Genomic DNA, 21415 nt, shown 5'->3' with positions numbered 1-21415 from the left:
CGTTCTGTGGGTAGAATTAAGTCCTATGTTAAAGGACAGCATAACACTTACGCACCTCAAACCCAGTCTTAGGTGCTTGAGTGAGATTTAAATGAACAATAAACTTTCTGTGAGCCTCTGAATGGGGGTGAATTTCAGTCACTGTACCTAATTTTGCATTTGTTTAGACCTGACCTTTCTACATGTAAAAAGAGGAATTTTATCTTGGTATCATATTTCCATGCAAGAATTACCAAAATTTAGCTGATGACTTGTTGCCATTAGTTCCAGGGGATTTCCTGCAAATTGGAACATGTAGCCATGCACAATAGTAGTTTTCATTCAGAGACAGAAAATTAACCCATGGTTTAATTATCACCACCAGAAAAAAACTAGGAGTGAGAACAAATCATGAGATCTTGTGGAATAGTACAGCAATGGGAGGCAGAATCCAATCTGCTGTTAATTTGAACTACTCACATCCTCCCTATTTAAATATTTGTACTGTACTTTAAAGCCATTCTAAGTGCTAATTGGCTGTTGCCATGGTGATCTCAGGGGTGTGATACAGTTTCTTATACATTAGACACATCTCCCAAGGTATTCTGGCTTTTTTGAAAAACCCATTGAGTGCCATTAATTTCTGGATGACATTTGAGTTAGATGAGAATGGGAAGGAGGGGATGAATCACATGTACATGCAAAAATAGGATGATTTAGAGTCACCGGTCTGAAATTTTTTTAAACAAATGCACATGCAATCAAGACTCCAACCTTTCTCAGATCACACTAATTTGTATCACTTAAATATCCACATACATGCCAAAACCAAAGGATTCTCCCCATCTGCCATGGGCCAAAGACTTCACTGTCTTACACTGTTCAAGTGTTGTTTGCCCTCTTCAGCAACACCTGGCAGATGGAGACAACACCTATCACCTGTACTCCATCTTCCCTATGATTTGAACAAATTGAGGCCTGGAGGTAGTTCCAACTTGGGTTTATTAACTGTAACCCTCCAAAGCTCCACACTGGTAAAAATTGTATTCTGCTTTGGGGCATCATGGAACACCGTACAGTGGCAACTCCTGTACCTCATGTTTCATGTGATGATTGGCAAAAATCCCAGCTGAGAGTAGGACAATGTTAAATTGTGCAGGGAATTATAACCAAAATTGTGCAGTTGGCTCATTTCTGAAGCTCACCTCAGTTACATTTGACTGTATTTTCCTTTAAGGGCTGAAGTGCTGGCTTTCTACACAGAAGTGAGGTCCTCCTCATATTATATTTTGCATCTGGAAGTGACAGTAGCTATTTATTTATAATCAAAAGTTAAAATATGGGCAGCAGTGTTACTCAATGGACATCTGTAACTGACCTCTGACATTAACAAACTTGGCTATTAAGATCAGTTTCTAAACTGGAGCTCAAATAGCAAACAGATTGTTTACATGGAAATAATTTTTAAAGAACTATCTTAACATTTAATATATTATGTGCAGAATAGGAGCAAACAAAATAACCACCGAAGGAGGGAAGAGTCTTGCCCTTGCTATCCAGAAGAGCAAAACAATGTTTGAAATCGGGTAAGTACAATTTGTTAATGCTAGCATTGCCTGTTTTTCATATGCTGGGCCAGCCATGGAGCTCTGACACTTAGTAGCACATGAGTATTTAGCCTACTACATGTAGGAATGGCAGCCATGCACCATCTCTTTTCACCCCTTTGCAAAGCTGAACTACAATGAGTAGAATTACAGACTGTTAGATTAATTCAGGTTTCAGTGTTGAAAGTTAGCATTTTTGTTTTCCCTTTTTCGCTAGCAACGTTTGACAAGTATAACCAAAACTCACCCAGCCTGCAGACCCCTTTCTATCTAATACCATTCAGCAAAGCACTTAGGTGGGTCTCAGCTGGAGGCTAGAACCTCTCCAAATGAATTTTGCCTAGCTTGAGAAGAAGTGTTCATTTAAACAGAATATATTGAGTTTCCACATTTTGAGGCTTTTCTAATCAACCTGAAATGTGCCTAAGGACTGTGGGAAATTGTTTGAAATGATAGTGCTTAGATGACAGAGCTCAACTGATTTCAAAAGAGTACCAGCCAATTACCTGCCAAGCTGAACATTGCTCCGAGTTGAGTCATCAGGCTTTTCCTAATGAAGAATGTTGTACCTCAAAAACAGCCTTTTAGACCTCCTCTGACAGGGTGAATTTTCAAAGCCGGGGGTCTGGAGAGAAGGATTTTGTCAGGCTCCTCAGCAGGAGGTGGTGGAATTACTCTGCGTAGCTTTGAAACTGTAGCTTTCTTCTGGCACTGTGTTTTACTTGTGTTTTATTTAATTAGAAATATTATTCCTTGAAAGCAGTCATAAAAATACAAAAGGCTGTACAGGCTTCATGGATTTTTATTCCTTCTTTTGGCTGTCTGTCATTGAAGGTAGTAATAGTCCCTCAGGCCCCTTGCAACAGTAATAGGCTTATGACTATTTTATCTCAGTGTGATACTGAAGAAAGGGGACCTGCAGTCAGGGTATGTGTGTCCATGTGCAATGGTCATCCTGGAGCACATGTCCTAGTGTGCATCTGGGGAGAGGATGAATCTTTCCCACCTACACACTTCTTGCAGGACATATCCTCAGCCTCTGCATGCAGGAAAGTAAGGAAACTGCTCCCATCATATTTGGGCTTGAATCAGGGAAATGACAGGATCTTGGTCCCTGTCTCCCATAGAACAAGAACCAGGGAGTAATGCTGCATGTACACTATAAAGAGATAGAACTGAAGGGTCTCCCTAGAGTTCTCTCCCCGAGTTAATCTCTGGATTCTGGCTTTTAATCCAGAAAAGTTCTGGGAGTGGAACTGGTAAGGCTCAGTGAAAGTGAAGAGTAACAAATTCCTGACAAGACTGAAGCACTAGTTAGTGACACAAGGTCATGGGGAGAGTGGAATGTGCGTTGACAAGGATGGCGTTAAATCCATGTGTCTGATTTTCCTGATTTCCTTTCCTTGCCAGAATGTGGGGCAATCAAATTGGAGATGAAGGAGCTAAAGCTTTTGCTGATGCGCTCAGGAATCATCCTACCTTAACAAATGTGAGGTAAAAAATAGAAAAACAAAAAACGCTTTGGAAATGCTGTCTTTCTAAAGTGCTTTGAAAACTCACCTGCCTCTGACCATCTTTACCTTAGAGCACCAGTTAGAAATGCAGTCTTTTCTCTGTGGCCAGCAGGCCACCAAGTCAAACAAAAATCTCTTTAGATTATGTGAGACTCCCTGTTAGAAAGAAGAACTGTACATCTGGCACCCTTCCTCTTCCAGTGCTTGAAATAGCAATCTGAGGCCTGGTTCCCTGTAACCTTGCAACACATGGAGGCTGACACCAGCATAAAGAGTGTGCCAGCACTGCTGTTTTGACTCATTTGCCCTGCTCTATAATTGCACAAGTTGCAGGGAGATGGAAAGTCAAGCCCCTGCTGTTGTAAGTATTATGGTTCACCCTCTGATGGAGAAATAGATCCATTTATTTAGTATTGCTCACTGTTGCAAACTCTTTGGGGGCAGAGTGTTTGCACAACATTCAAGCTGTAGGGGACTATAAGAGAGTAGTCCTCATAATCAGCTAGACCTCTGTTAAGAATGAAGTTCAGTATGTAGTATTGAGCTGGCACTAAAATGATTGAAGTTGGCAGTTGGGGAAACCAGCAATATAAATCTGACCCTGGAAGTTTCATCTCTTGCCAGTTTTTCAAATGCTTATTGGGAACTTGAGGGTGATTTTTCAAAGTCACTTTCCATGTCTAGTGCCTGCTTCTTTATTTTGACCCTCTGTTGTCCAGTACCTTCATTCTGTTTCCTAGTGATAATGAACTCCATTATTAATGTTCTTTTGAAAGACAGAGCCAGTCTTTTCATTTTCCCCACAAGATGGCACACTTCAGTTTCTTCTGCACAAACATAGTGATTCTGGTCAGCATGTTTAGGATCACTGAAACATAAGAATCACTGTTAAACAGATCAGGCGTAATTTGGAATCCTGCCCGTGGCATTGGCAAACACTGATGCTTCAGGTCTTGCCTAACACACAGCTATTCCAGCACTGGCTTACCTTATTAAAACAGGTTATTTCAGCCAGTGTCACTAGTTGTGGGTAGACTTTTTTGCATCAGCGTATGCCTGAATAGGAAGCTAACTCCACCTGTTGTTTGTGGGCCTGATCCAGTGAAATCACTGGAGAGACGCCTGTTGATTTCAGAGGTTCTTGAAGCAGACCCGAAATGCTCTGTCAAATAATATGGCCCTGTATTAGTATGAAGGGTCTAGCCCTTTCATTTCACTGAGTGTCTGCATTTAGCATGCTCATGGCTGGTTCAGAGCTTGGGCTCTTGGCTCTGGACATAAGGAGGAAGGCCCGGCAGTACAGAGGTTCTCTTCCCGACTGCACACATTTCCCCTCACTGATGCCTCCTTACAGGTGCTGGGTTTTAATCCAAGGATTACACTGTGGAGGACAGTTTGGAGAGGTGAACAGTTTGGACAAGTTCCTGGATCTCTGCTCCAAGAAAGTTTCTGTTAGTAGTCATCTACTAGGTCTGATATAGTTTTTCATAGTTTCTAGGGTCGGAAGGGACCTGAGCAGAGCATCTAGTCCGACCCCCCCACCATGGCAGGAAACAATACTGGGGTCAAACAAACCCAGCAAGATGTTCATCTAACCTCCTCTTAAAAACCCCCAGGGTAGGAGCCAGGACCACCTCTCTTGGAAGTTGGTTCCAGATCCTAGCTGCCCTGACCGTGAAGTAGCGCTTCCTGATATCTAGCCTAAACCTTCCCTCTGCCAGCTTGTGACCGTTATTCCTGGTCACTCCTGGCAGTGCACGGGGGAACAGTGACTCCCCCAATGCCCGCTGATCCCCCCTGACTAGTTTATAATTAGGTGGCATTTGATTTTGGGCTTCTTTGGCACAAACATGAGGTGAAATTCACATCTACACCACTTGAATCCAACTACCACAACTGCATTTTGGGGAACTCAAATGAAACTTGAAAGCACAGGAGCAAATCTTTCCTCTATACGTGGAAGATTTGCTCCTGTGCTTTCAAGTTTCATTTGAGTTCATAAACAGAATTTTAAACACTGCAACTTAGAATTTAATATTAGACAGACACGTTTGCCAAAATCCACTTGAAGAAAAGGGAAGCAAATTAAAAAAAATACTGTGGTCTTCTACACTGAAAACCGTGCATATATTTTATAAGTTTAAAGGTGTATGCAATAGCAGCACTGTGTTCTAGAATAACATTTCTGCAATTGCAGCTATTGTGATAATGTATATCATTTGATAGAATTATGGCAAATGCATCTGCAAGTATGCACGTATTGTTGATTACATGCTCATCTCCTTTCTTTTTGAAAACATTTGGCTCCCATAGACACTGACCACAATTCTTCTTTCAGTCCTTTAACTTAGTGATTCTTAACATTTTTAGATTCAAGGCACCATTTGGAAAACGTCAGCTCTTAATATTCACTCTATTTTTATGTATAGAAAAATAGTAGAGCAGTTCTGTTGCAAAGAACTGAGAAAGACTGCAACAGGTCATCATGTTTTTAACACTATTGGTTCTTATTTGAAATCTCCAGGTTTATCTTGTGAATCATATTTGCACACCTAACAGTGCAAAGGATCTCAAGGTGCTCCAGGGTTGAGGAGTGCTGTCTTGCATAAAATTGCCTGATGCTAAACCTTGAACCCTGTGCAACTGAGAACAGAGTTGGGTCCAGGCTTCTACAACAGAAGCCTGCCTGCGAGTTGTTTCCACTTGTAAAGTGTTAATTAGTTACTGTTTGCAAAGCCTTTGAGCAAGCAAGCCCCCATCTAAATGTTGAGTACTAGAATTAGTTTTAACACCATTACGGTTACTTATTTTTGTTTGATATGAGAATTTCAACTTTTTTTTTTTTTTTTTTATAAATCTCTTTCTTCACAGTCTCGCATTCAGTGGCATTACAACTGAGGGAGGCAAAAGCATTGCTGAAGCTATGCAGCACAACAACACTGTGAGGATATTTTGGTAAGCCATGTTGTTGTATTCTACTTCAGCTTATATATCATATATTCAGCTTGTATTAATGAAATTCAGTGGGCTGCAAATGAGAACTGCAGCTATTTTTTTTTCCACATGGGAAAGTCCATCTCATTTCCCTCTGGAATGGGCATGAACATGAACAGCCAGCAACACTTGTTGCTCATCTCTCCTGAAGAAGTGCTGGAGCCCAGCATATTTCACACTGAGGATATGTCTGCACTGGAGGGTGCAGATGTAACTACAGCACAGGTAGGCATACCTATGCTGTCTTTCCTCTTGCAAGCACTGGTAGCAATAGCAGTGAAGATATAGACACAAGAGCTTTGGCATAATCTAGCAACCAGAGCATCTCTAAGTCATCTTTTACAGCCCATGATGCAGTTCAGGGTACCATATTTTCACTGTTGCTGTTATCTGTGCTAGCTAAAACAAAGCTAGTATAGGTAACTATGCCTACCCCTGTTTCAATCATGCATTCATTTGGTAGTGTGGAATGGAGTGGCCAACCAGCAACCTCTGTGGTGCACAGCAGATCAGGAAGGGAACAGGAAGTAGATAGGGCAGGAAGCAGAAGGCAGGGCAACAGATTGGGCAGAGGAAGGGAATTGGAGTGAAATTCAGGTAAGGTGCAGGGCTAATTTGTGGCACCTCTTCCAAAAAGATTGGCCACCACTGGTACACACTTACCAGGATTTTAAGCCAAGCAGCAAAAGGCATTAACTCCTTTCACAGGGAAGCCTATAGAAGCCGCCACAGAAGCTGCCTGTTGCCAATTGCTAAGATAAGATTTTCACTTGAGCTCATCAGTGCAGAGAGAAACCAGAACAGGAGGTAGCTTGGTAGGATTCCCCAAGGGGAAGATCAAATGTTGATGCTTCCCTTTCTAGCTCAGAGCCTGGGAGGGAACAGAACAGAAGCACTCCCACAGAAGAAACAGAGGTGGGTTTGGCACTCCAGGGTATTAAGAGTGCTTCTCCTTCTTGCTGGGGAGGAAACTCCCAGACTGAGAAGCCTGAAGGTCCCCCCTAACAAATGCATTGACGCAATTGCCGATTTTGCTGTGAGGCTGGGCTGGGTGAGTCTGTAATGTGGACTACGTGCATTCCCATGGCCCTAGCTGTGTTGCTGGAGGAGCTCCCACCATCTGCAGGTGCCTGGGCCTGGCTATTTGTTTCTCTCATTTCTTTTGCTACTGCACTTTGGCCATTCAGCAACACAGAGAACAAAGCCTCAATGAGAGGAGCCATTTACAGAGACTAAACTGCAATGCAATCTGTGCAAGGCAAGTGGGACAGGACCATTCTGCTGTGGGGGCAGCATCTCAGATCCACTTTGCACAGGTGTAGATGGCTAAAGTAGGTGCCAGGCCATGGGGAGAAAAGCTCCATGTCCAGCTAGATTCAGTGAGAAGACACCTGAGCATCAGTGGCATACTGCGAAAGTAAGGACCACCAGACTCCTACTATCAACTGGTAATGTGCACAAGACTGGTTTACTGCTCTGATCAAGCAGAGTTCCTCCATCTTGGGATTATTTTCTTGAGTCAGATAGAAACACTGTCCCCAGCTATGCCTTCCTCCCATTTACATAGTTCTTTGTACTGGCATACACTTTTCTAATACTAACATTGCTCACTGCAAATGCACCTGTAAATCCTAGCACTAGGAGCTCTACAAAAGCTAGTTACAGAGCAAGGCAGCTCCCTTCCTCTTTGGCCTTCCATTCTCCACATCAATCCCATCTAGAGCACAAAAAATTCTCCCAAGCCCGTGGACCACAAGGATTAATGGCCTCTATTAAATTCAGGCTTCTTCCTCCCTCAGATCCCTGCCAGCCTCTGCACTGCCCCCCGCCAACCTCTGCAGCTCTACTCTCATTTCTTTCCACTCTTCGCTTCACTTTCCCCTTATTCTCACCTCACTTTTGTTTTGAGAGCAGTTTCTTTGTTCTCGCATGCTTTCATGCTTTCTTTGATGCTACAGCTATGTTGAACTGCCCACCTCTTCTAATGCACAACCTCCCCTCCCCCCAGTATGTTCTCCAAGGCCCAGTCCTCCTAACTCACATCAGTGAAGTCCCACCTCCACCCACATTTTCACCAAAAGAGCCAGTACACTTCCCTCTCCTACCTTTTGCCTTCTCCCCAGAGTATTTTGCATCCAATCTTTGAAGTCACTGAGGGCAGGAACTATCTAAAATTTAGTGCATTTGTCAGCAAGTTAAATAACTGTGAAGCAAAAGATGTGAAATGAGGAGCTGTACAAATATCTCCTGATTGAACTGTCTCCCTCTGTTAGGTTGACTAAAAATGACTTGGATGATGAGGCTGCAGAGAGCTTTGCAGAGATGGTGAAAGTCAACAAGACGCTAGCACATTTGTGGTGAGTTCCACTTACACACAGGTCTGGTCTCTTTGACAACCACTGCATTATGGCTTCAGCTTGAGGCCTGGTTAGGTACCATAAACTTTCTGGGCATGGCCTGGATACGCTGGGTGTTTGGGTGACAAGTTAAATAAGACCTGCTGCCGCTAACATTTTTCAGGCTTTTGGAAAATGTGCGTGAAGTCGGACACCTTCATCCACCTTCAGGCACAACAGCAAAGGTCCTAAGTTTTAGAGGTGCTAAACACTGGCAGTTCATAACAGAAAACAGTGGAAACTCTTGGAAACTTTTAGAATACAGAGACTTTGACTGGAGGTGCTTAGCTTTTGGCATTTACAACTGAACCTTTTGTGCACAGTTTATTCTAAATCTCTCTTAAAATAGCATGAGCATATCTTTGGACCAGCGCCTGCATAAGGGCTCAGCACAACTCAGTCACTGCTGCCAGTAGACAAATTTATATCCTGGCTTTCCTGGTTAAGCCAACTCATGTCTCCAAATGGCAAATGGGCCCAGGCAGATATTTACACTTGAGATGAAGCCAAGCATTCTCCCAGTATCTAGAAGGATTCACAGTGTTTTGCTGTATTTCCATCCATTGACCAAGTATAGAAGGTCCTTTAAAGTAAACTCCTCTTTGCCGTACTTCAGAGGTTCTTGAAAACGAATTCTCTCTACCATCTGAGTTACAAACCTCTGCTAGTTATGGGGGACTTCACCAAGAACTATGAGGCACATGTTGAGGGAGGCCAGACTACTATAGATCAGTGGTGTTTTCAGATTTGTGAACCCCTCCCCCTACCCATTAGTAAGGATCACCTGCTCCCTCAGTTTCTGTATTTGTACATTTTATGTATTTTTCTTTTTAAACACTCATGCTAGGGGGTAGTTTATGTTTGATAAAGGAGCATTTCAAATGCATTTCTCCATAATCAAAGACGAGATGGAACCCTCCATGGACCCAGTAATCATGGCTCAGTTAAACTGGCTGGAGAAGTTGCCTGGATCTGTGGCTCACGTACATCTGCCCAGAAGTGGAATGTGTCAGGAATACTTCAACTCTGATGGAAACCAACTTCACCGAGAGGGTTTGCACCCACTTACACCTAGCCTGTTTCCAAAAGTCTCCCAATTTCTCACTGGCTTGACAAATGGGACCAGGATTAGAATAGCATTTGGGTCTCTCACATGATAAATAGTAACTTCTTAAAAAAAGTCAGCCTGCCGCAGAATAGGCACATAAAATTCTGTTTGCATCACTTAAATGGTGCTCCTTTGAAGAGTTCTAGCTAAATAGAAAATATAACTCTGACAGATTAAATCAGAGTAAAGCATTTTTATGTCAGTGGATTCAGCTTTCCTAACCCCACACTGAGAGCAATCAGCTCCTGCTCTTCAATCAAAAAGCAGATGTTCCAGCAATTGTATAATTAAGCTCAATAACCCTAAAACACACGCACATACTTGTAATCAAGAAGCTTTAAGAGCCCAGCCCTACTTCTAGGAGTACATCTATGGGGAGACTGTCTGCCACCATCATGCTGTCTGCAGGGACAGAAATCAGAACCACCTCTCCTGGCAGCCATCCAGCCGTGCTCTTCAGTGTCAAGCTTAGCTAGGAACTAAGCATTGTTTTCTCAGTCAAACACCCCAGACATTAGCCACTTGTGCAAGGAAGGCAATGCTGCAAATTGTACCTGAACAGCTGGACTGACAAAGTGCTTTGTTTTCAGGCTTATCCAGAATCGAATTACAGTCAAAGGGGCCCAGTATCTCTGTGAAGCTCTCCAGGAGAACACTGCCATTAAAGAGATCTGGTAAGGCCCTGAGTCTCAGTAAGCTGCTTTCCAAACCACTCTGACTACAAGCTGCTTGCAGGAAGGTTTTCTGGTTTGTTTCATTTCGTTTTGGGGTATTTTGGGAAGCTTTTCCAGAAAAAATTTAGATCAAATTCCTAGAAAGTCATTGTATTTCCAGCCTGTGAGGTATGTGACTTTCTACTCCAGCTATCTTGGCTAAGCTAATTCATGCCTCCAAATAGTAAATAGACCAAGACAGATATTTGCACTTGAGATGGAACCAGTCTCCCAGTAGCTGCAGGAACTCACCATTTTATTACTGACCAAATGCAAACACTTGTACCCACAGTCAGTCCTATACGCTTCTCTCTGACTGCATACCTGGCCACTTAAGAATCAGGGTCTTTTACAGTCTTGAATTTTGTTTAACCTGAATTAATGTTTTCCAGCTTTCTTTTTTAATGTTTTTATGCTCCTAAACAGCTAAACCAAGATGCAGGTGAGAGCTGCATTTAATTAGCATTCACAGTTTAGCTAATCAAGTTTGTGCTTTGATTTTTTTTCAGGCAGCGCTCCAGGCACAAAAAGTGCTAAGCTGCAAGATTAAGTTCTTGCAAGATTTGCTTGCTTTAGATTATGGCGGCATCAACCCCAATGTGCACACTTTGAGGCACAAAGCCAAACTCCCTCCACCTTCTCTGTGGGGTGTTAGAACTAGCAGAATCAGACTACTTTTAGCGCTGCTGCTTTTAGGCTAAGTGTTTGCTCCACCACACACACGCATAGCTATATAGAGAGATAGAAATAAATAATATATCCCCCCCATATACACACACAGTTAAAAAAAATGCAAGGATGTTAAGTTCTTGTTTTGAAAGAGCTCCCAACAAGGGAGCCTGTCTTTAGGTTTCCCAGTGAGAGTAGCTGCATTTTCTGAGGGGCTACAGTCTTTTTAGGCCTTGGTGAGGGCTCAGTACTTTTGAAAACTAGGCTATTTTAAATCAGGGACCTAAATGTGAATCTAGGAGCCTAACTTTAAGGACAACACACAACATTTTGCTCTAGAATATTTAAGTAGTCCATGAAATAGCCCAGTAAATTAGGTTTTGTCCCTTTTATAGTGACACGGATGAATGAGAGTGAAATGGGGACTAGGGCTTTGTCCATTTGTACTAGATGCCCAGTACTGTGAACCTTCAGTAGTTGGATGTTACCATTCACAATAGCCATGCCACTGTCAGCCAGTCACCCCACAGGCCTTTCAAAGCAGCATAGCCAACTTAAAGGCCATGTCTTGGCCTTCTTGCAGTCAAGGCTGTCTGGCTGTCTAAGGATGGTGCTTCTAACTCCATCATGAGATAACCAATCCCTGATTCAGTTTTCTAAAGTGCCAAGCCCCTAGTAAGCTCTTGTGCTTGCACAGGACCTATTTATTTAAGTAATTTAAGCCACTGCTTTTGAACAGTGTTGCCTCAGTATCTGTAACAGGGACACCAGTGTGAACTGGGTGTAAGGCACACCCTGCTAGGCTGTGCTCTGAGGTAAGCATCTGGCACACAGAGCCTGAGGAAACCTATCTCTGCTTCAAAACTTTGAAAGAAGCAAGAGACCCGGAATTACCAAAAGCCACAACATGGGCCCTGGTTTACTCTCCTTTCCTTTCACCCTCTCTGACAGTTTAAACGGGAACCCGATAAACCAGGAAGAGGCCAAAGCCTTTGAAAATGAAGAGCGGATTGTTTGCTTTTGAGTGACCACCTTCCAGTTTGGACAAGCTCAGTGTTACAAATGCTGCTTCAGCCCTTGGACAGTAGAGCTTCCATGGCCTCCATCTGTACTGGGGGCAAGTGTCAAGCTGCAGTCTAGGAGAGAGAGATGTGCGATTCACTGGCTTCCTGTGAACACACTGTGCTTCCCCCCACCAGCCCCCACTGAAGTGCCTGCCTATTACTCTATACTTCTGCTGAGTGCAAAGTTGCCTTAATTACTAATGAATGCATGGTGTTTGAAGAGAAAATGCTAAGTGTTATCAACCTGCACCCACTGGCAGATCTCTGTATATTGATAAATAGATGTATTCTGTACACAGGTGTAAATAACACTAACTTATTTATATTTATATACACAATAAAGGGAGAAGGAGCTTGTGAAAAATCCAAAAGCTCACAAGCTTTCTACTCACTGTCACTAAAATAAGTTTGTAAGCCCTTGGATACTATCAGTGGAAACATAAATCATTTCTGGTGGTTTTCTATACTGTTGCCCTCAGCACTGATAGTCTCTCCTGACTGATACCTGGAACCTGATTTTCAAAGGTGCTGTTCTTGCTGACTCTACTTGGAGTACCAAATACTCAGCACTCCAGCAAAGTGGTATCTTGGACTTCAGGGCATTGATTACTTTTAATAATCCTTCCCCTACATAGGAGCTGGTTAGTGCAGCTTCCCCTAAATACTCTTAAGGGCAGCCCGTGCTTGCATAGCCAGCATGGCTTTCCTTGTCCAAAGAATTAAAGTAGGTTGCTCTCTCAAGTACTCTGCCTTGGAACCTGGCCCTAGAAGGTGCTCTGATGGCAACATACTGTACGAGTTGCCTAGCTTCAAGGTGGATAAAAACAGATCGAGTCAAGCAGGAACTTCTTATCCCTGAAGCAGGTAAGAGCAGGAGCATGTTAGCACTGGTGTGAAAGGCTTTCCTTCTCTATGTGATTGAATGGAGACACTGAATGTGTAGGAGAGGGATTAAAATGCAAAGGAAAGTGTGGAGCTAGAACATGGAGAAAAAGATTTTCAGAAGCAAGGATTTGGGGAATGCAGGAGGAGGTGCTTTAAAGAAATATGTCAGAGGGCCAAGTATTCAGTGCTTCCTGCTAATCAGCCCCCCATTGTTAAACAGCTCAAGCACTCAACATGTAAAGTAGCTAAAGCAACAGCTATACAGAAAAGGCTTAGGCAGTGTTTCTAAAGTTTTCTTTTGCTAAATCATTGTTACTCTAAGATAGTTGAAAGAGCTGTTTTAGACTTCCCAACCACTGAGTAGCCCACAAAACCCTGATAGGCCAAAGATGATTCAGGGAAAAAAAAATCCAGACCTCTGCAAAAATTAAATGTGAGAAAGTTCTTGTGTATATTTCAGATCCATGCCTCACTCCATCTCCCTCCTAGCCCCCACACCAGTCCATGTCAGTCTGCCCCCAAACACACTTAAGCATACTTCAAACCCTGCAGAAGTGTTTTGTTACATTCAGGGGACTTTTCTTCCTTGGCTGTTACATCAGCAATGAGCCTTTCTTCACAGTGAGACCAACTGATGAGGTTTTTGCCTGTCATCAAGAAATCAGGCAACTTACAATTTGTACATATGGATTGTATGTTTACTAAAGCAAAAAAAAAGGTCAAGTTACACAGGCAGCATGTTTCAACCACAAAACATCTGCCCACACAAGGCACTTAAAGCCCTCTTCATGGCTGTTTTTTTTAATTAGACAAAGGGATGGGGCAAAGGGTAGGTCTCATTGACCTCTTCCCAGTCACTCTTGACTGGTAGCAGGCACCAACAAAATAAGGTTCTGCCCTGAGAGGTGCTGAGTGCCATTGGCTCTAGTTGCGGTCAAGCAGGAACTTCTCCCCCAGCAGGGGAGCAAAGTGCCGAGGGAGCCCAACGTGCTCCAGGAAGAATTAAACTTTAGGCCTGGAGGAAAGAAGGGTGCATTTTACAACTGAGAGCATTATTTTCCTCTTACTGGCTAGTCACAGAGATGACAACTCAGTATAAAATGTCCCTGCATGGAATAGTGCTCCATCAGGGCTCAGCCCATCAGGCTTCCTTATTCTGTAGTTTGGGACAATGTTTGAAAAAAATTGCTGCCTAACACTCATGGATGATTGTCACAAATGCTGTCCCATGTTGTCTGTTACAAACCATGTGTCCAGTTCTGTTACAGCTGTTTACTGGATTGCTAACAGTAACTTGCACTGAATCTGCCAGTAAATGCTCGCCAAGTTGGACCCTGTGTTAAGAAGCTGACTATATATAGCACTGTTATAAAAGGCCCACTCCAGTTCTTGTGATTAACTTCAGAGAAGGATTCGTATTCACAAAGCTTCTGCCCTTTGGCTGGAATATGAAGAGGGCCTAAGCATCCTGAGTACTGTAGCCTTAGTCCAAACACCCACATATCAGCTCCTGTTCCAAGTGCAGCCACAACAGTGATCTGTTTTGCACATTTATTCCATGGCTTCAATAGTCCCAGTGATTTGGTTTTGAGATAATATGGCTGCTGTTCTGGGGGGAGGCTGAATATCCTTGGCATGTTGGTAGTTTTTTTCCCCTATCACAAGCATTGAGAGGGTCCAAAGGAAGGCCACTTGCATGATCCGGGGACAGCAGGGCAGACCCTACGAGGAGAGGCTATGGGAGCTTAACCTATTCAGCCTTCGCGAGAGAAGGCTGAGAGGGGATCTAGTGGCCGTCTGTAAACTTACTAGGGGGGACCAGTGGGGAATGGGAGAGACCGTGTTCCCCCGAGCGCCTCCCGGAGTAACAAGGAATAACGGTCGTAAGTTGTTAGAGAGTAGGTTAAACTAGACATTAGACCACTACTTCACAGTCAGGGCGGCTAGGATCTGGAACCAACTTCCAAGGGAAGTGGTGCTGGCTCCTACCCTGGGGGGTCTTTAAGAGGAGACTCGACATTTACCTGGCTGGGGTCATTTGAGCCCAGTTTTCTCTCCTGCCCAGGGCAGGGGGTCGGACTACAAGGTCCCTTCCAACCCTACATCTATGAATATAAGCTTATTGAGATACTGGAGGTAAGCTTCCAGGCTATGCCCCTGCAGCCAGCAGCACAGTCCGTGTTTGCTCCAACTTAGGTCTTTGGGAAGCAAAAATTAAGATGGCCATTACATTTTGTTAGTACTGTAATTTGCTAAAGAAATGCTTGTACAGAGCGCTGTCTCCTCTTTAACAGTCCTGTATTCATTTGCTCCAGGTAGGGGTCCAGTTCCCAGTGCAGAACAACCCCTACAGTTTGGTTCTACAAGTGCCCAGAAAAAACAGCACAGTAGGAAGGGGGATGTGCAAAGCAGCTTGAGGATGCACAGTTATACACTGCCTACAGCAGTGGTTCTCAAACTCATCAGATTCAAGGCACCCCTTCAGAACTTTTGTGAATTAAGCATAACCCCATTTCAAAAACTAATTAATATATTAGAGGACTCAGGCATACATCCTTGCAGAGGCAGCTGCCAGTGGGGGCAGGTGAGCAGCTAGGCAAAAAAAGCCTGATCCTTCCCTTATCTCCTCATACCTGGCTTATCTCCTCAAACTTCCTGCTGCACCCTTTGTTACACCCCAGGACACCCCAGCACCCTTGATGAGAATCACTGGTCTAAGTCCCTATTACAAGTTAACCCCAGAGACAAGGTAGCAGTTTTATCAGTCTGTGTTTCTCTGTTCCTATCTGCTCTGGGCAACACAGCATCTACTTGGCTGGTCCAAACCTTGCAGGTTTACTAGGGAAACAAAAAACCCATCTTTATTCAAGGGCTAAGGACTTACTCAAGGACTGGCCCTTGAAATGACCCAGGGCAACTCATTCACTTCCAGCTCAGTTTGCATCTTTTACCTTTAGGCCCATCCCTATCACAGGAGGCAGGGGGAATTCATTATAAAACTGTTTTCATGTCAGCATCAGACAGACACAGTGGCACATCACCTAAACTTGTGCAAACTTTTTAAAAGACTGTTTAAAAAGGCTCCTTACATAAGGGTAGGTGTGGCAAGGCACTTGGGGTGCCTTCCATTTTAAGAGGCTGGGCAGCCTGTGAAGCCACTGGCAGGTGTGGGTCAGGGCTAAATTGGGCGGGGGTGAGGGGATGGTCAGCTGACCCAGGGAGCTGGCAGATACAAGTCCAGACCTGAGAGAAGCTGGCAGTAATAACACCTGGGAGCCTGCTGAGAACATCACCTCTGGCTGAAGAAGGCCAGCTTGGAGAGGACACCTAAACCAGCCTGAAGGTTTGGGGAGGAACTAAGGGGGATGAGGAGGTCCCTAGGGACCCAGGGAGGGGTCCAGAGCCCAGTGAGAAGCTAAGTGGGACCAGCAGTGGTCCAGATCCTAGTGAGGGGATGAGTGTTGGACCAATGAGGGTCCAAGAATCCCAAAAGGAGGCTTAAGTGAAAGAAAACATTTATAAAAGGATGTCATCTATGAGGCATGGGATATGGTGGAGGCGAGGAATGGAGCTATGCAATTAGCACATAAAGCAAAGACCACATGCACCTGGCGATCATTTGGAAGAACAGTTTAGGAAGCCCTGGTGCCTCCCTCATTAAAATAACATATCAAGGCATGGCGGGCAACTAGAAGGGGTGATTGCCCACAAAGTGAGGGCTGCAGGGGCTTCACAGCCACCCGTGCAGAGGCACCCTGCCACAATAAGTTATGCACCTAGCTGTAACAAGACCCTGGACATGCAACATGCTAAAACTGAATCTTCCATGGTTTTTCACACCAGGGCACCTTACTCTGAGGTCCAGAATGGACAGACAGACTAGCAGTAATCTAAGGTCAGCTGCATGCAGTACATGTTATTACAGCGAACCTATTTGTACTAAGCAAATATCTACGCCAGAGCAACTGTTACCATAGAATAACTGCAAACACACAACACCAGCTGACCCCAGCTGACTTCCTGCCCTTTGGGCAGGGGGCTGGACTCAATGATCTCCTGAGGTCCCTTCCAGCCCTGATGTCTATGAAATCTATGAAACACTGACACATTGATGTATTTTTACTATTTTTCTTCGGGTAACTCCCAATTTCTAGTAAGTTACACCAGTAAACATGTTGCAAGTCCAAGACCTTAGTGCCTTCCCAGCTATTCATATGATGCAGATGCTGTTTGAAAAACGAAGATAAAAACACTCTGAAGATTCCTGCTGCTCCAGAAAACAGCGGATTAGGTCCAAGGTACTGCACTTTACTCTGCCATGTGCTACTTCTTCAGCAACCTTGAGAGCTGACCAGGACCATCAACACCTTAACTCTGCTCCTAGTCCAGCAGAGTTACTGTGTGCATCCATCAAGTCCTTTTAAATAGAAACAGCACAGAATCCACCATGTGCCCCCAAGTACCGCAGCACCTTAAAGGTGGCAGGGGGTGGGGAAGAGGGGACTGCATCATTAATCACGTTTATTTCTTTGCAGTTGTGATCACTCAAAGTAGGCAGGGATGGATCAGAATCTGTTATAAAACCTTACGCCATAGACAACAGCAGCAGTCAGGAGTCACATTTTACCTCAGCAACCCCAGGCCAAAAGGCAACAAGACTACAACCTGGAACTTCGATGGAAACTAGAACTGGAGGCGACACCAGCATTTTGTTTTTCAGCCAGGGGATTATGTTATCTGAGAGGAAAGCAGCAGCGCGAGAGCGAGTTACAGCTTCCCCCCAGCAGAATTAAACAGCATTAAGACCATGATAGACAAAAATGTACCCAAGATAGGATGTCACCTACTGTACTCCAGAGACTGTACTGATTCATCTTGACGCTACTGTTGGCTATTACCTTCCCCAAGGGAGGGATTCATTCTAGCCAGCAACTATAGCCTCCCTGGAAAAATCAGATAAGGCTTGTAAACCAGTATTTGCTTAGAGGTGTTGGAGGTGGTGGTGGGTCCCATTCCAGCTGCCTGATTCCTAATCTACAAACTGACTGGGGATCCAGAGGCAGCTACTGACACTAAGGAATTTCCATGGCTTATTCTAATTTATTTACACTTCATCTGAGATGAGCAGCTGGGCTTAATCCCACCTCAAACTGAAAAAGCAGCAGCAACTAAAGCAAGGAGTGTTATGCTGCTTTAGTTGGAACATAATTTGGTCCAATTATGATTATGTGTTACAAATTGAAGCTAAGGCTTCTCATTTGAGCAAAACCCATTATCATATTTATTCAAATACAAGACAAGGTTTTCCCCACCCCAGTCAGCACGGGAAAATTCACATATGAAGTGGGGGGGGGGGCAGGCATAGACTGTCCCCAAGCCCAGGCTGGGGCTAAAGTCAGACCCACAGATGGCTATATTGGGATGGAAGCAGCAACATGCAAGTATTACCTGCTACCCCTTCCACATAGCAGCAAGGACTGTAAATAGCACCTACAGCATACAGCTACCCTGGAACAGCTGCTCATCTGTTTGCTGTAGCTTAGTGTCATTTACATTGGTGTACAAAACCATATGAAAATGTGTCATGCATTCAAGACCTCAGAGAGGAGAGTCTTCAAGGGTCAGCTACATGTAGCACATCCTTAAAGGACCTGAAGAACAGGAGAGTATGGGTTTCTTCTCCACTGCCATTCAGTGCCCGTTTGGTCTCTGCAGACTGCTGTTTATCACTGTAAATGGCTCTGGCAATTTATCTTGCACCCAATCTTAGGAATGGCAATGTGCCCATTGATTCATTTCACCGAGTCCTCAGTTGCCATTAGATTGTTACCCCTCTTGGCAAATGAATCTGGGCTGAACTTGAATGAAATGCCCTTCATATGAAAAGCTCCAACTCCCATTCCAATGTTTCTCAGATGCAGTTGCTCACTCTTTATGGTATGTTTTAAATGGGCTGTGTTCATACAAAACATGAAGCCTTCCAACTAACATAATTAAGAGGGTTACAGATTGGTTACTAGTTGGGACTATGGAGCTCCTAAACTTGTAATACAGGACCTCGATATTTTGTAAATTCAACTCAGCAACTGTTCCAGAAGGCGGCACATGAACCTACAAGCTCCTCCATTAGCAACCAGTTTTTCTACCCTTTCTTCAACTTGAATTCAAGAATGGGAAAAGGCTAGTACTGTCTAGTCCCCTAATGCCAAATAGCCAATGCTTCAGTCAAGTTCTTCAAGAGTGCCTTATGGCACGGCTCATTCTAATGACATGGTTCAAGGGAGTCAGCGATCCAAATGGTGCTTTGGGCTGAAGTTAAATCCACTTGCAGCCAGATGTACCTCATCACACCATAAACCAAATCAGAAATTCTGTTTAGGACCTCTTAGAGATGTATGAGACCCTTTTCCAATTGCACTGGCTGGCTGTGCAGTAATGACCTCCATCCTATTTCCTGGGACAATCCTATACATGCAGAAAAACCCAAGCTATATAAATAACCACTAACATGCAAGCTAGAAGAATAAGGCCTCAGTCAGAAGGTCAAGGGTCTCCTGAACCTAACTCCCCAAAGAGCTAATATGCCAGTGTCTACTATCAGTGACACACAAGGGAACAATATGACTAACATCGTATCTGTTCACCTTCACCTCCCCAACCTGAATGACTTCTTATAGGTCAGTTAGGAGCAGCCTGGGAGCAGCCTTCGGTTCAGGTGCAAAGTGAGACCCAAAATCATGCCTCATTACAGCTTCAGAGGCATCTTACTTGACTTGACTCCCTACTTTAGACCTTGCTACCCCTTAGGTAAATGATGCAGTTGAAGGGCATGCTAGAACCTGAAGGTGGCATCATCAAGCCTATCAGTTTTTATCTTGATGTCATGAAACCTGACACTAATTGAACCCTGTGAACCTAAAACAGAACTAAAAGGGAGCATGTTTCACATCCATGAATCGATGAATCTTATAATTCATCAGAATCTGCATCCCTTCACTGCAATGAGTGTGAAAAAAGACTTGAGATTCCAAGCACAAAATTCATTAGGGCACAGAAGTGTCCTAAGAAACTGCAGTGAGGAGGGGTTGAAGCAGCTGCTCATGGGGGATGAGGAAGAGCCATCCTGGGGAAGGCTAAGGACAGCTGCTCAGTTTAGAAAAGTTGTTTTCTGATGCCACCGTTGTTTTCTGCTGGGGCTGCAGTTGGCCCGAATCTTTAGCTATGGTATCCATCTATTCTCTAATCTGTCAAGAACAAGAAAGTCAGTAATCTTTCAAGAATAAGAGTAAAATTTGACCACAGGCTGCAGATATGGATGTAAGTGACTCTGTGATCACTAGAGGGCAGCAGGAGGCCACTGCTTAGTTCGTTGTCTTACCACCCCACATAAGGTAGCCGAGCCCAGAGCTGATTGAACAAAGGCTGGAATGGCTCTCCCTTTTTCATTCACATGTTGTGCCTCATCTTTCCTGGAGCTACTCACTACAAGTAAGTCCTCGGGATGGGCTAGCCATTCATTTTCAAATTGGGACCTAGGTATGATGGTTGTCAGCCTAACAGGGAACATCACAATGGGAATGATTTAGCAAACCTGTGCTGAGAGATGATTTAGGTGTGTCTGCTTTCTTAAAAAGGTGTATGGTCTGGTTATCAGCGACTAAAAAGATGCTGTTTGCAAATTTGGGATACATGTTCAAAGCAAAGGAACCTCTAATCAGTTTAAAAGCAATGCAAACTCCTGACACTACACATCACTTTTAAATCAGACCAAATCCTGAGAGGCATCAAGCACTTGCCATTGCCCTTGACACAGATGGCAGTGATAGGTCCTCAGCAATGCTGGGGAACCATCCAGCCTGGCACTTAAAATCTATCTTGTCGCACTGCTGCCTTTGATGGGAATGAGTCATCTTGCTACCAACCCTGGTTTTTATACAATTATTTATTTATGGCAAACCAGCCCTCCCCCCCTCCAACCCTGATCTCATCCCACTCCCCAGAATAGATGCTTTTTTTTAAAAATGATGTCTGGAGGCCACTCGGTGGATGCTGTGGGATTGGTATTCGCTAGGCTCATTGTTGTTTAACAGCTGGCTAGCAGGGAGATGCTGTGCGTGTACAGCCTCTGTATAGAGCATTGCTAATCATGTTACTATAGCCTTGTCTGTCCTGGGTGAAAGATGAAGGCTTGTGTCAACAGTGACACTTGACAGCGCCTGCATGAAGCTAGCCGTACAGTTGCTGCAACTGTGCTTTGACCAAAAAGAACTCTCCATCAGGCCCTGCATGTGGCTTTGTCAAGTTCTCTTTGTCAGGAGCCAGGCAGACAACATCAGAGCAACAAAAGCAGGCTCAGTATGCTCCCTATGGCAGTCTTGAAATATTACCATATTAAGGTAATCCAGTAAATGTAGAATCAAATGCAGCAACTTGCTTCAGGGCTGTCACAAGACTAATTGAGAGGCATCTCTTACCTGGGGGAGGTA

General features: G+C 44.1%; 2 protein-coding genes across 5 annotated transcripts in view; one reads left to right on the top strand and one right to left on the bottom strand.

Moving 5' to 3' along the window:
• The window catches only part of NOD1 (nucleotide binding oligomerization domain containing 1), a 30734-nt gene extending 18323 nt beyond the window's left edge, over positions 1 to 12411 (top strand). Inside the window, exons 7-12 of one of the 2 annotated variants that reach the window (XM_090046415.1) lie at positions 1482 to 1565; positions 2997 to 3080; positions 5972 to 6055; positions 8368 to 8451; positions 10189 to 10272; positions 11932 to 12411. In XM_090046415.1, coding sequence (XP_089902541.1) covers positions 1482 to 1565; positions 2997 to 3080; positions 5972 to 6055; positions 8368 to 8451; positions 10189 to 10272; positions 11932 to 12004 — 493 coding nt within the window. In that variant the 3' untranslated portion in view covers positions 12005 to 12411. Of the gene's footprint in view, positions 1 to 1481; positions 1566 to 2996; positions 3081 to 5971; positions 6056 to 8367; positions 8452 to 10188; positions 10273 to 11931 lie in introns of those variants that run through there. The other variant, XR_016442207.1, reaches the window with a different exon arrangement.
• ZNRF2 (zinc and ring finger 2) overlaps positions 1 to 21415 on the bottom strand; it is a 189766-nt gene that overhangs the window by 74063 nt on the left and 94288 nt on the right. Inside the window, exon 3 of one of the 3 annotated variants that reach the window (XM_090046421.1) lies at positions 3089 to 3968. The exons of the other annotated variants lie outside the window; for them this stretch is intronic. Within the exon in view, the coding sequence (XP_089902547.1) occupies positions 3892 to 3968 (77 nt within the window). The 3' untranslated portion in view covers positions 3089 to 3891. Of the gene's footprint in view, positions 1 to 3088; positions 3969 to 21415 lie in introns of those variants that run through there. 3 annotated transcript variants of the gene reach the window in all.

The sequence above is a fragment of the Crocodylus siamensis genome, chromosome 5 (assembly GCF_052110815.1).
Source record: "Crocodylus siamensis isolate JL-2025a chromosome 5, ASM5211081v1, whole genome shotgun sequence".
In the NCBI taxonomy this organism is placed as follows: Eukaryota; Metazoa; Chordata; order Crocodylia; family Crocodylidae; genus Crocodylus; species Crocodylus siamensis.
Note: the sequence above shows the minus strand (reverse complement) of the source record. Positions and strands in the feature narration are given on the sequence as shown.